This window comes from Oryzias melastigma, linkage group LG5, assembly GCF_002922805.2.
Source record: "Oryzias melastigma strain HK-1 linkage group LG5, ASM292280v2, whole genome shotgun sequence".
Lineage (NCBI taxonomy): Eukaryota > Metazoa > Chordata > Actinopteri > Beloniformes > Adrianichthyidae > Oryzias > Oryzias melastigma.
Window position 1 is genome coordinate 30,093,908 of NC_050516.1, and position 14,811 is coordinate 30,108,718.

The 14,811-nt window shown below is 36.2% G+C and overlaps 1 protein-coding gene across 3 annotated transcripts in view; it reads right to left on the minus strand.

Moving 5' to 3' along the window:
• LOC112144783 (SLIT-ROBO Rho GTPase-activating protein 3) overlaps positions 1 to 14,811 on the minus strand; it is a 45,849-nt gene that overhangs the window by 22,706 nt on the left and 8,332 nt on the right. For 2 of the 3 annotated variants that reach the window (XM_024269556.2, XM_024269557.2), the window contains exons 2-4: positions 11,945 to 12,140; positions 5,597 to 5,759; positions 3,510 to 3,572 (exon numbers count right to left, since the gene is read on the minus strand). In XM_024269556.2, coding sequence (XP_024125324.1) covers positions 3,510 to 3,572; positions 5,597 to 5,759; positions 11,945 to 12,140 — 422 coding nt within the window. Of the gene's footprint in view, positions 1 to 3,509; positions 3,573 to 5,596; positions 5,760 to 9,480; positions 9,584 to 11,944; positions 12,141 to 14,811 lie in introns of those variants that run through there. The other variant, XM_024269558.1, reaches the window with a different exon arrangement.

The window sequence follows — 14,811 nt, forward strand, 5'->3', positions numbered from 1 at the left end:
AAATTGCATGATGAATTTGCAAATTGAATTGTCAATTGAAAAATGCATAAAACTTAGAATTATGGCCCAGAAAAACTTCCATAAAAAACAGTTAAAATCATTCAGTTTTCTTTGTTCTCTCTTCAGTATTTTATCTGGTTACGTCAGATATATCAGATTATATCTGATCTCTCAACATCCATAATTATAGTGTTGCTTCAATATGTTACCAGTACAAGAAAACATTGGTCCGTTAATAATAATAACAAAATAAAATAATCTGGAGGGCCAGATCCGGCCCCCGGGCCTTGACTTTGACTCATGTTCTAACTGATCTCTCAGCATCCATAATCATAGCTTTGCTCCAATATGTTAGCAAGATAACACTGGGCCGTTAATAATAATAATAATAAAATAAAATAAAAAAAAAGTCATTGCTTTTACAAAATGTACACTTGCAGTTAAAAAATCATTATTAAAAATCATCAAAATGCCAAAAAATTATAGTGAATGAGATAATTTTGCTGGAAAAGGTATTCTAGTATTTGCTATAATCACATACTAAATAGTGAACAAATATTATAGAACACAGATAAAGAGCATTATTTTGTGTTTTCCTACTTTAATGTGGAAAAAAAGCAAATCCAATCATTTGTTTTGAACCAAAACGATCAAAATTTGGAATAAAACGAATGTAGTTCAGCTCAAAGGAGAACCTACTGAAACATCACATGAAAATTTGAAGAAATCAAAGCATTAATAAACAGAAGTTTGGTGAGTAATGAACATGCTAGCATAAAATCCCTAATGGGGATTGAAAATAATGACACCAACAAACACTAATTAGTCTAATTTTCTACTTTTTTTGCATCTTTTGAGCTATTAGTGATTTGCTAAGACTCAAAACAACATTTAATTCTAAATTTTTCCTTTTTTAATTTGGATTATTAACAATTTTAGAGTTTGCCAACCTTATTGGTTATATTTAAAACACGTTTTTAATAATTAACTACAAATAAGTTGCTGTAAAAACACATAATTGAGCCCTTTGGCCTCAGCCAGGAAAAAAGACCTTATAGATAATTACTTTAACACGTGGATCACTGAAATAAACGGATGTTAAAAAACAAAAACCTTTCAGAGAGTTTTGAACTGTTTCATAAGAACTAACTGGACGCCCTGATGTTCCATGAAAAGGGAGTGGAGCCAAGTCATTGTGCTCGTAGGAGCAGCAGTAATTCCACTGACATTTTTCAGCCGCATTACACATCTGCTTCACCATTACTTTGTTCTGAAATTTCAGTTTCCTAGCAACCTGGACAAAACGGACACTGAGATCGATCAGGGAGGAAGGTAACAAAGTGACAGCGAAAAAACATATTTTCCATGTTAAGTTTGCAGAGAAACATCCAGTCTTGTGGAAGCAGCATCGCTTACAGATGGCAGAAAAATAACACAATTATTTTTAAAGATTTAGCTTTTAGAAGTTTTTCCATCACAACCCCAAAGAATCGTGCACCACTCTCTATTGCAGCTGCAAACAGCTTTTTAATAATGCATAAATCCAAGACGGGCAAAATCAATATCAGAGTAGGAGTCCTGTTACTGGAGCTGTGTGATGCTACATGAAACCTTACGGCTGCTGTTGTGTCTGTTTCAAATCTAGTTTGGATTTCATGTGCTTCACATTTTGTAAGTTTTGTTTCATATTTTTTACTTAAAGTCATCTTTTGATTGATTTTCAAAGCGTCCCCTGTGGTCTTTTAATTATAATTATGGCATTTTTAGCCAAAATGTTTAAAACTGTCGTTTTTAGGACATAGTTTCTGTAGAGCGGCAGGAGTTTATTAGGAATTTGTGTTGTGGGCGGGGCCGTTGGGTTGCACCCCGACCCCTCTTCTCCTCGCTGATTGGTGCACGCCCAGCATATTTCCTCAAGTGTTTTTCCAACAGTATTTTTTTGTCTGCTCCTGATTCACAACAATTTGAATCACAAAAAAATAATGAAAAATGTGCATTTTAAATGAATTTTCCTTAAATATCATCATAAAAATGCCACAACATGTTAAAAATACCAATTTTAATTGGATTGGTTCTTTAATCTGAATTAAAGCAAATTTCATTCCCTGGTTTATAGGGATGAGTTGATAAAATTGATGAATTGATCTAAGCTTAATAGATCAATAATCAATTCATAAAAATAGAGATCGATCTACCGCATAAAGCTAAAGTCCGCTAGCTTGATGCTAATGTATAGCTTCCTATAGGACGGCTAATGCTAACGCTCAGTCGACCTAAACATACATTGCTGACTAAATTAACATCTTTATAAACTCACAAACATTAATTACTCAAACTCTTTTAAGAATATTTTGTGGTCTAAAACACATTTTTTACTCATACTTTCTTCTTCTGGAATAAGGTGTAATGCTATACCGTGATTGCCACCTAGTGGTCAAACTGAAACGTCCTCCAGGAGAAGCAGAACAATCGTTGGAGCTTCTCCGTTTAAGAATCCATGTAACACTGTCTGATATTAAAGTCTCCTCCGATGAACATCCTGTTTTTAGAGTTTTTAACATTTATTTGTGGCATTTTTCTTACAAAAGACAACAAAAAAATTTTGTTTATGCATTTCCGAGTCTTTCTGGAAGGAGAAAGAATCAGGTTTTGATGGAAGTTTGGTCCATGAAGATCTTCACTTCCTTGTCCATCCGGATCAGAACCGTACGGCTGGACATTACTGATATTGATGGAGATTTTTATGTAGCAGCAGTGAAGACACAGAGCTATGATAGTCAGATAGGGGCGGGATCAGGGGCGGAGCTACTCAGCTCCAAAAGCCACGCCCCCTCAGAGAAGATTTTGGAAACAGAGGCTTCAGATCAACATGAAAAATGACTTTTTTAGACATTTAGTTTGTGGGATTTTGGTTGAAAACTTTATAATCACAATTAAAATACTACTGGGAATGTTTTTTTAAATTAAAAAAATGTCATCGGGAGAATTTCAATAAAATTTCACTAATACATTTTATAGTATGTGAACTGTATGAGATTAACATGAAAATCTTCAAAATATATATATATATAGATAGATAATTAATGTAAACCGTGTTTTTGAATTGAGTGGATCGAAAAAAAAATCGGAATCTGGTGATTCGAGTCGATCCTGAAAATGATTGACGATACTCACCTCTTACATGTTCATTTATAGCTGCAAAAACACATATAATTTCAAAAGTATTTATTTGAAATATAGTTTATTTAAATAGCAAAAATATGAGAACATCAGTATGTCAACACTACAGCTTTACTTGAGGCTCCTCTGCAGGCAGACTGCAGAGTCTAGGCTGGAACAAGCCGCTGTCTCCCTCAAATATCGCAGGAATTTACAGGAATAAAGTATAAAATGTTGTCTTTTCAGAGCCTCAGCAGAAGGAAGAAACGACACATTGAAAGGTTGCTCAACTGATAAGGCCAGCTCACACCCTAAACCTGTGAAGCAACAAAAGCCAGAGAAGAACTCACTGTGTAAAGTTCATTGGTGACCTTCACTAACTCCTCGTGCATCTGCACGCCGATGTCTTTACTCTGGAAAACAAGCATGACAAACACAAAGTTTTAGACATTTTTACTTCTGCCTCTGCTAGTAGGAAAACTTTAATAGCAACGCAAAAGCTTTCATCTGTAAGTGAAGGTTGTCAGCAGGCGTTCAGATTCTGTCATTACTGTGCAGCTGAAAAGATCTAATAGAAAAGCCAAAGAGAGCAGGGAGGCAAAAATAGAACCGCACAGTCACTGCAGAACATTTCACATGGTGCAGTCAGACACAGAATAATGGGACGAGTGTTTCGCCAAACACTTTCAGACACAATGAAATGTTTCCAGTACTCCTGTTTTTTTTAGATTTACCACTTCTGGTCCAAAGATTTATCATGCATTAGGTTGGAATCATTTTAATTTAACGTAACAAGGCTAAATCCTGTGTCTCATGAGAGGAGAAAAACTGTTTTATTCCAACCTAATGGGCATGGGTCCATCTTAACAAGTGCCAGAGGTTATTCATTCCAGTCACTGCATGTGCGACTCGTTAGCACCGAGACTGCAGTGCAGATGAACCAGCTCCTAGCACCAAAAGGAGAGGATTTTCTTTATTTATTGATAACTAATCTCACAAAAAGCAGTTCTTCCTTTTACATGATGTAATAATCTTCCATTTGCTGCAGATATTCTCTGTTTAGGAAGGCTGGGAATGGTGATCCGGGAGTGTTGGGACTCTCCCAGAGCTGCTTCTCGTTAGGCTTTCATGGAAACAGAAAGCGTTGCCAGCTGAGTTCGCACAGGAATGAAAGCTTGCTTTTGAAGATCCAGCTATTGTTATAAATTGAGGATCTCTCGTCGGAAGTGGAAATGTTTTCAGCAGCTCATAATTTATGGTTGATGGGATTTTTTTTACATCAAAAGGTGGAAGTAAAGATTCATTTTCATTTACAATTAGCAATTAACGTGTAGTTTTTAGATGTCACACATACTATGTAGATAATAACAAAAAAAGGAGAAGTCATCCTGAATATGCAGCTACTGATTGATTATTTATTACACCATGAATTGACACTTATGATTTTATCATTATTCTGTCATACGATCACATTTCTATGCGATTAATTAATCGTGACCTGTAATTAAGTAATCTATTTATTCAATTTTAATTTTTTTACACCTAATAATTGCTGTTAAAATCATCGTTTTGAGGTATTTTCTTTAAGTTTTTGACATTTTGGAGCAGTAAAAAATAAAAAAAAACACTAAAAAGATATCTTAATTATGTTTTTTATTACATGTTTGTTATTATTATTATTATAAAAGACCTTAATCTTTACTTTGACACCACCGACAGGTTATTTTTTTTTTTTAATGTATAAGAAATAAACTAAAATCAGGTTCAGAGTGCTCTAATTTACCACATCAAGACAGTAGGAACATTTTCTGAGCAATCTGACAAATACTGAACACAAACTTCTAATTAATACCATAATTCTAATATTTATATACTTTATTCCACAGTTTTCCACAACACCAACCCAGTAGTAACACCGTGGTGCTTCGCATCTGGTGTGAACTACACCATATGTTAACCGGGTCACCGAAGGGGCGTGGCCTCCAGTCCACGCCGCTTCACAGTGTTTCTGTTGTTAACCAGGCATTATAATCCAGTGTGATTATATTCCAGAAAACGCAGTACATAATATATTTGTCACAATGGAAAATTTAAATTTTTTTGAGTAGACCGACTCTACCAAAACTCAACTGCTGCTTTACTTAAGCTCACTTTGTTCCAAATTGATAATATTCGTCAACTCCAACATTAGTTTATCATTTGCAGATATTTGGTTACCGAATCTTACCTTGATTTGTTTTTTTTTATTTGATTCCATTCAGTAAAGGACATTATCAGCATCTTTAAAAATGTCCTATTTGACCACTTTTGACCATTTCACATTATAATTGCACATTACTGCCAGTGTGTCACCAAAGTTCCCGTTTAGTCATGCAGTCTGAACGGACAAATTGTGCGACTGCGCATATTAAATCGTCTTTCTCATTGGGGTTCTGACCTTTTTGAACAGTCTGAGGACATCCTCTCCAACATGCGCCAGGCGGACAATGACGTTGTTGTTGTAGATGTCGCTGAGAGTTGCGTGGTCTCTGCTCTCTCGCCGGGTCTGGTCCAAGACCAAATACCAGCAGTTCACAGTGGAGAGGAGATTCTGATCTTTCCTGAAACAATGAGGGAGAAGACTTTGTTAGCATGTGGGCAGCGAACGCCTCGCATGTGCCCCATGTGGCAAACAGGCACAAGAAACATCCCCGTTCTACCATTTATAACAGCTGTAGCACCGGCAGCGGTTTACATATCAAGAGGCCGGAGCAGAAATCAGCGAAACATTAGTCAGCTCCTCACACACTCCACTGCAAAACACGTCAACACAGATGCACAAAAGGCACGCCGGCTGCCTTCTTGCTTAAGGAGGCATGTGAGTTCAATTACCGGCACACCAAAGAGTTTGTTTGTCCTCCGCTGGTTTTCAACCTTTACGCCAGAAGAAGACATTTAGATGTTTTTGACCACCAGCTGAGTTAAAAAATAGAAGTGATCTGTTTAATCATAAAATTGATGGAAAATTGGATTTAAATTCATCGTTTAAGTATGAAGTTTCCAGTTATATTAACCACTGGTAATTGATTGGTTAAAGGGCCTAAACTAGGGATCAGCAACTTTTAACAGTAGAAGAACCATTTGGACTCATTTTCTACTGATCAAAACCTTCAAGGAGTCATATAGTCGTACTTTAGCCTTTAGGGAATTTGGATTTGCATACATGACTTTTTTTTAAAAAATAAACATTAATTCTGTCTGTTTTTGGCACGAACAAAAGCAAAGCATCTCTGAAAATGTGATTTTTTTTTTACATTTGACAAAAGCTCAAACAACTTTTTTTGTTCTTTTTCCCTCTTTGTCCTCAGCAGTCTTACCCTTCTGGGTTTGGTTATTTTAGTTTGGGGTTGGTAGTCTTAGTTTTCGGGCTTTGTTTATTTGTTTTCTATATGTAGTTTTGGTCAGGCAGCCATTATCAGGGAGCTGCTGACTCTGACAGTCGACATGACTGGGTCAAGTCTCCCTAACTTATTTTATGTTTGGCCAAGGAGCCACCATGGAGAGATGAAAGACCCACAGGTGGATCTGGAGCCGCAGGTTGCAGACCTCTGGTCTATACCATGCAAAATCAACTTTTTTGAGTGTTTTATAATGTTAATTTCTCACAAAAACAATCCTAAAGTGGTATTTTCCTCCACTGATGTATTTGTGAGCATTTCTCTATACCCTGCTCTCTGAGCACCAGCCCCTTCCAACTAATGAAAAGGAGCGGGCCCTCACATTGTGATGTCACAGTGAGAACAGCCCCTTCCAGGTAGAGTCCCCAGGCTAACACACACACATCCACTTTCTGTACGGAGATAACGGTGGTCAGCAAAAGTCGGATAACTGATATTTCCTAAATAATTTGCTCTTTGGTGAAGCAAATGTAATATATAATCATATGTATGTTTATCATTTACTCTAAAGGCTGAAAAATAGCATGAAATAGGCCCTTTAGAGAAATAAAGAAGTTACATTTCACACCCAATCCCATGAAGATTTGCACAAAATGTAGAATTAAATTGAGAAATAGAAAGATAATTGGTTTAATCAGATAATTGTCTATTTTTATTTAAAAGTGTTAACAAAAAAATGAGGTAAAAACCAATTTTTAAGCAGCACACAGTAGTATTAGAAACCCCAGTCTGTTAACAGGCTACACAAATGTCCCACATATTCATAAACATTTATTTCACATAAGAACACAAAGATTGTTTTTACAGAGCAGCCACTGACTCATGATTAGAGCACTCATGTGTGGGTATCTAGTATCCATACGAGAATGTCTCCATGCAGATGAATCTCACTTCCACTTCGATTGAGAATACACAAACGTCATCATTTGTCATATAGTCTTATGCCTGGACATAATCATTTGAGTTGCTTATTCTAATTTCCTTAAATCCAATAACAGAATGTACCTGTTTCACTGAGGGATTTCCGATCCTTTGCATTGATTCCCAAAATAGTTTATACGACTTATCCTTGTCAACTTGCCATGTAAAGTCTGTTTTACTCAGAATTAAATCATATAACTTGAGGCTAAAATCCATCTCTTCATTCATTTAGTCAGACTGTTAGCTTACTGTGAAGAACATTTTAATACCAGTGTTAGTCAGACCAAAACCAGACAGTTCAGGTATGAAAACATCTGCTGAAAAGAATACCAAACACACCCAGATATTAAGCCTGGAGTTTGAATTAAGCTTATGTGTACGAAGTAAACTGGTTTAGGAGATCACACAGAAAAGACAAAATGTACAAAGGGAAATGTCATTAAATAATTTGTACTATTTGGACCCTTGCTAACTGGCTATTTCGATGAGTAAGAATAGAGCTAGCTTGAAAAGCCAGACAGATGAAAACAAGTCAAGTTTACCTCCACAGGATGTGATGGGAAAGTTAGCATTTAAAAAAAAAATAATTTCTGGGTGTGTCAGAACAAGACAAATGTCAAGACAAACAGCTGAAATATTCTAGGCAAACTTCTTCTCCATTGTTTTAGACTTTGGTGACAAGCTAATTTGTGCTAGCATCTTAAAGCCAAAGTAGTGATGAACTCTATTGCTTCTTACCTACGTTATCTAAATAAAATAATATTAGCTTAACTTTTTTTTGCATTTTAGGTTTCGGAACATCAGTTGAGTCCAAATTCCTTCCATATTGACCCTTGCTAAATTGCTAACTAGCTATTTCGATGAGTAACAATAGAGCTAGCTTGAAAAGGCAGACAGTAAAATGCTAACAAGCTGAATGCAACTCCACAGGATGTGATGGGACGGATAGCATTTATATATATATATATATATACATTAATCTCTGGGTGTGTCAGAACAAGACAAATGTCAAGACAAACAGCTGAAATATTCTAGGGAACTTCTTCCTCTTCATTGTTTTAGACTTTGGTGACATGCTAATTGTGCTAGCATCTTAAAGCCAAAGTAGTGATGAACTCTTATGCTTCTTAGCCACATTATCTAAATAAAATAATATTAGCTTAACCTTTTTTTGCATTTTAGGTTTCAGAACATCAGTTGAGTCCAAATTCCTTCCATAGTGACCCTTGCTAAATTGCTAACTAGCTATTTCGATGAGTAACAAGAGAGCTAGCTTGAAAAGGCAGACAGTAAAATGCTAACAAGCTAAATGCAACTCCACAGGATGTGATGGGACGGATAGCATTTTTTTTAAATATATATATATATATACATTAATCTCTGGGTGTGTCAGAACAAGACAAATGTCAAGACAAACAGCTGAAATATTCTAGGCAAACTTCTTCTCCATTGTTTTAGACTTTGGTGACAAGCTAATTTGTGCTAGCATCTTAAAGCCAAAGCAGTGATGAACTCTAATGCTTCTTAGCCATGTTATCTAAATAAAATAATATTAGCTTAACTTTTTTTTCGCATTTTAGGTTTCAAAACATCAGTTGAGTCCAAATTCCTTCCATATTGACCCTTACTAAATTGCTAACTAGCTATTTCGATGAGTAACAATAGAGCTAGCTTGAAAAGGCAGACAGTAAAATGCTAACAAGCTAAATGCAACTGATGAGACAGATAGGACTTTCTTTCTTTCTTTCATAAATTAATCTCCAGGTGTGTCAGAACAAGACAAATGTCTAAAAAAACAGCTAAAATATTCCTGGGAACTTTTTGCTCTCCGTTGTTTTAGACTTTGGTGACGTGCTAATTTGTGGTAGCACTAAAGCTAATGGAGGATGAACTCAAACAAACATATTTCTCAGCCACTTTCTCTGAATAAAATAATATTAGCTTAACTTTTTATCACATTTACCTTCACTATTCACTTCTTAGTGAACCAAAGTGTTTGTAGAGCTGTCCAAATTACCAAAATTGAGTGCCCTAGATATTTCCCAGAAGTCTCTGCGAAAAAGCAGTGTGCATCAATGCTCACGTGATTGGTAAACATAGACCACAATGCATCACATTTGAAGAATTTTGGTGAAAATTTACTTTTTTTTTAATCTATCCACATGTCTGTTATCAGAACACAAATTCATAAATAGTCATTGTTAAATGCTCATTTTTATTAGGTTTTTTACTTTGTGATGTCATATTTGCTGTAAAAAAAAAAAAAAAAGTAATGAGCTTGATATCCGAATTGCTTTTGAAATCCAGGATGCTAGATAGTCCTGCACTATAGACTATATTTTTTTAGTTTAGGGATTTAAGATATAGTAAGTTGCTAATATGCAGTTGCAAACTTTTATTTGCTTTTACCTTTGAACTATCTCAAACAAATAAACAAATCCTATAAAAATTAATTTCAAGTTTTGCAGCTCATTTGTGCTGAACCTCCCATTTAGATAAGACAAAATTGCAGCTTTTATTTTGACAGCCAACAAAAATGACAGCATTTGTTTATGGGCCTGATCTGCTACATGTGAATAAATATTGTTAAAAATATGAAATAAATTAGGACAGTATAGAAATAGCAGTAGCAGAAAGAGTATAGAGCAGCCACTCAGATGCTGTCTACAGCTATTAGTGTGGATTTTGAGGACACTTTAATGGTGAGATAGAATGTGAAGAGGAATCTGGGCCAGCGGAATGCACGAAGAGCTAATCCAGTGTGAGGTTTTTGCAGAAGTCCCCCTGTAAGAAAGGACTCCCTTCTTCATTTACTGCCTCTCAGTATTGGGAGTTCTTTACTTTGACACCTTATGTCAAAATGTCCAGAAAGACAGAAAGAAAGATGGCAGGAGAGACAGAAAGAGCTGCCCTGCTTGGTATTTTGGTCTGAGTCACTCGTGTGAAAGAAGAGCATCATCCCACCAACTAGACAGCTGGGTACTCTCCATAAATATGTCATATTTTTAAGGGATAATTCAGGGCGACTATTCATAGAACACATTTAATTTTGAGACTCACATGACTGACAGTTCATTTATTTGAATTATAAGAAATTCTGGTAGAACTCACTGCAGAAATATTTTTGTTTCATTTATTTTTAAAGACCCACTCCAATAAAAAAAATGTTTTTGGTGATTTTAACATGTTTTTTTGGTTGATGGTGGACGGATAAGAAAACTAAAAATAAAATATCATTTCTGAGTATTATTTTTATTTAAATCATTGTAGATTGATTCATGAGCGTCTGAACTGGAATCTGGCTCAAAACTATGGGGTCAATTTGAAAAAAAAAATAAAAATTTGAAAAGAGTTTTTAACTCGAAAATACATATTGAAAACTTGAAGGAATTGTTGAAAATTTTGAAAAAAAAGGTAGAAAATTTGATAGCAGTTTTAAATGTTGTAAACTTAAAGGAATTATTGAAGATTCAAAAAAATAAGATTGAACATTTGAAAAAATTATATTGAAAAATTGAAAGAAATATTGAAAATTTGAACAAAATGTACATTTGAAGTTTGAAAAAAAATATTTTTACTTTCAACTTTCCTTTTTTTTGTTTTTCCTTCTCTGCTTTCAGTTCTCAGTTTTCAGTTTCAATTCAGATTTTTCAGGTTTTCGCTGCTGAGCTGATTTTCGAAAATTCCTTCAAGTTTTTATTAAGTATTTTCAAGTTTAAATCTGCTTTCAAATCTTCATTTTTTTTTTTTAATCTTGTTTTTCATTCACTTTAAGCTGATCCTGATTTGACCCCATACCAAACTTTACGTCTGGCTAAAAACAGCATATTAATAATTAAAAGATCATTGGGAACGCTTTACAATAGATCAAAAGATAAAGGGCTTTACTGTATTTTATTTAATGTACTTTATTAATGCTTTTATAGAAAAAATATCATATTAAAAATAATTTACTTGATATTTTAATGTTTATTACATGGAAATAAGTGCTGCAGGTTATTTTAAAAATGTTTTAATAAAAGCTTCAAGGATTGTTTGTTTCTATGTCCACTGAACTCTCACACACAACAAAAGAATTCTACCTCAGAAATATCCCCTTTCCTTTGTGTGTCAAGATTTTTGTCCTTTTATCTGATTGAATTTTGGGGAAAACAAAGGAAATAAAAGGTATTTGGGCTGCAGCTGTTTGAAAACGGAGCTGAAATGACAGCCAGGAAGGGGCTGGATAAAGAGTCTGACCTAGTTGGGAGGAACACAGCAGCCTGAAGCCACAAGCTTCCTTGGCCTGGCTTCATTTCAGGTCACTTCTTCTGCTTTCATCCCTCCTCCCGCTCTCGCCTATTATCCTCCCTCTGTTTTCCTGGTGATCAGCGTGACACATGTGTAATAGTTGTTTATCCGTCCGACACGTTTGACACAGTGCTTACTTGAAGTGCTGGTGTTCTCTGGAGGTGCGGATCTTGGCCGAGTAGCGCTCGGCGAGCTTGTCCAGGCCCTTGGAATACTCCAGCTGCAGCTCGGCCTTGCGACGCAGGAACTCCTGCAGGTCTTGCAGCAGCTGCAGCCGGGACTCGGACTGCTGCTCCAGACATCGGAACTGCTCCACCAGCTGGTTACGGATCTCTGCGCGTCAACGGGAGAGACCATCGTCAGCAAAATAAATGTGGGGAGAACACAACCTTACAGAATGAAGCACAAACATGGAAATGTGGACTTCCTGATAAAAGAACAAAGCCATTATGACTGGGGGGGAACTAAACGCCAAAGTGAATTTGCTTGATGTCTGCATGATAACGCGTGTGTGTGTTGAAATGTGAGATAGTGTGGGGGTATCTGCATGCTGGGACAGCACACGTGCATACAGTATGAGATGCATGTCTGATGATTGCAGCAGACAGCACGGAAAATACTAAATAGGTCAGCTTCTTTGAATGCATTTTGCTGAACAGGCCCTTTTTTAAAGGGACAAAAACAAACAAAAACATCCTTTTGATCGTGACATAGCAATAATTTTATGTTTTTTTTGCATTTGAGGTCTGGTATATCACAGTTTCTGGTTATTACATAAGAAAAAAAAATGTTTTGTTCAGGGAGAGTAAACAAAAGTACATGTACAGACATATTTGCTAAAATGTACATTCTTGCTTTTTTTATTTGTCAGAAAAAAAAATCATACAAACACATTTAAGAGAAAAAAAGGGTAAAAAAAACTAAAGAAAGCATTTAAAGAGGGAAAGTTTGATTTAAAAAAAGTCTGACCAAGTTGATTTTACATAGTTTTGACCATATTTTATGGAAAGATACTTGGATTGATGAAGAATTTTCCATTTAAAGATATTATGATAAATAGTAAAATTCCCTTTATTTTCCAAATTATGAAGAAAAACCAGATCTAATTATTAACTTGATATTTCATAGGTGAATATATCAAGCAAAAAGACCTCATGAACAAAACCTTTTCAAATTTTTCACAAAGAACACATGGTTAGCTCACGTTGCCGTTAGATTTAGATTTAAATTTGCTAAGAATTGTAGCCACTGACTGTATAAAAGAGCTGGACCGAGCCTGTGAGACACCACCCATAGAAAATGGCTTCCAGTTCCAACCAAATGAAGTTGCAGTTTTTCCGAGATATGTCCGTCGCCGTATTGCAAATGTGTCAGTCAATGGCAACCACTCTCTCCAATCGGAAGTGAGCTTGATAGAAGGCCACACCCCTTTCACCGAAAACAAGTTTAGGAGAATTAGTAATTCAAACGCTTTAAACTTTCAATGCAAGGCCACCTACTTTTATAGAGGCACCTGATTGGTCACTTTATAACTTGAATAACTCAATAAAAATATTATGAAAAAAAATTAGGATTAGCAAGAACAGGTTAAAGGGTAACCAAACCAGGAAGTTGGAGGCTGACTCCACCCACAGCCGAAGTGTGAAAATCCAGTCAGAGGGGCGGGGCTTGGGGGCTGGACTGTTATCATTACTGGAGCTGCGGATCATGATGTCAGACTCCTGAAACTGGTTTGACCAATCACAAACTTCAACTGTAATGCATCGACTCAACCTGTAGGGGGCAGCACACAGGCGTTTTTTGACTATAATTTGAAAAATTAAACAGTTTTATTTCAATTTGTCAAACATTTGGCTGTGAGCAACATACAGCACTTTTAAAGCCCCATTTATAGATGTCAACAGCCCAAAAAAGTGAATTTAGGGTTTGGTTACCCTTTAAAGAAGTTTTTAGACCAGAATGGTTATTCTGACAAATATAATGACGGAGTACTTTTTTTTATTTTTTTCAATAGAAGTTTTTTGAACCAGCAGGTACTTCCTGTTTATAATGTGAGGGGGGAGGGGTCACCCTATCCAGTTCTTATATACAGTCAGAAATCTGGTATAAACATGTTTCAGAGTGAATCAACCTATCAAATAAAACCACATAAATACCACAGTATTTGTAGCTTCTTCTACTGTTTGTTTTAGCTCATTTTGTTATAAAAAAATTGCTAAGTGACAAAACCATTAAATCATTTCTCCACAACACAATTACCCCGAATCATCATACACAACAGTCTGCAGAGCCGCCTCCCACATGCCGAGCCGCTGCAGCTTAAGCAGCATTTATTGCACCAGGCAAAAGCGCCATTAAACTGGCATGTGTGGACTGAACACACAGACGTGCACAAGGGGATTTAAAACAAAGTTCCTCTCAACACAAGATCTTAGGGAACCAATTGAGAAACACTAAGATGACTAATGATTCCACTATGGACGACTGCTGCAACATGAATTTGAAAAGGATGTTTCAGTGGGAAAAAATGTCCCTTTGAGAGAAGCTCTTTTGTTCGTTTCCGCATGGATTAAAGAGATCACTTCCTCTGCATCTGCGTGTTGCCAGGAAGGATTGAGCAAGACAAAGTAAATATGTATTCCATCAATATGTGGAGATGCAGTGATCTACCCCTCATGGCCCCTACACTTGCCCAGTTGCCTGGTTACATGCCTCTGGAGGCATTTCAATGAGAGCGGGCCAGTTCCTGCTCTAACAGTCACAGCAGTGGAGTCAGGCTGTTTAGCATAATGGCCAAGGACAAGGGCAACTTACTTTGCTTCAAAATACACAGCAAACAGCCTGCGATGATGAATGAGGCTGCAATAAAACTCAAAGAGAGGGAACAGCGCTGTGCTTTTGGACTAAAACAAACTAGGGAACATAGCAATTAGTGGGCCTCTGTGACTTAAATCATTTTAATTCCACAGTGGCCGAGTCAAAGAGCGAGCAAACAACATGAAGA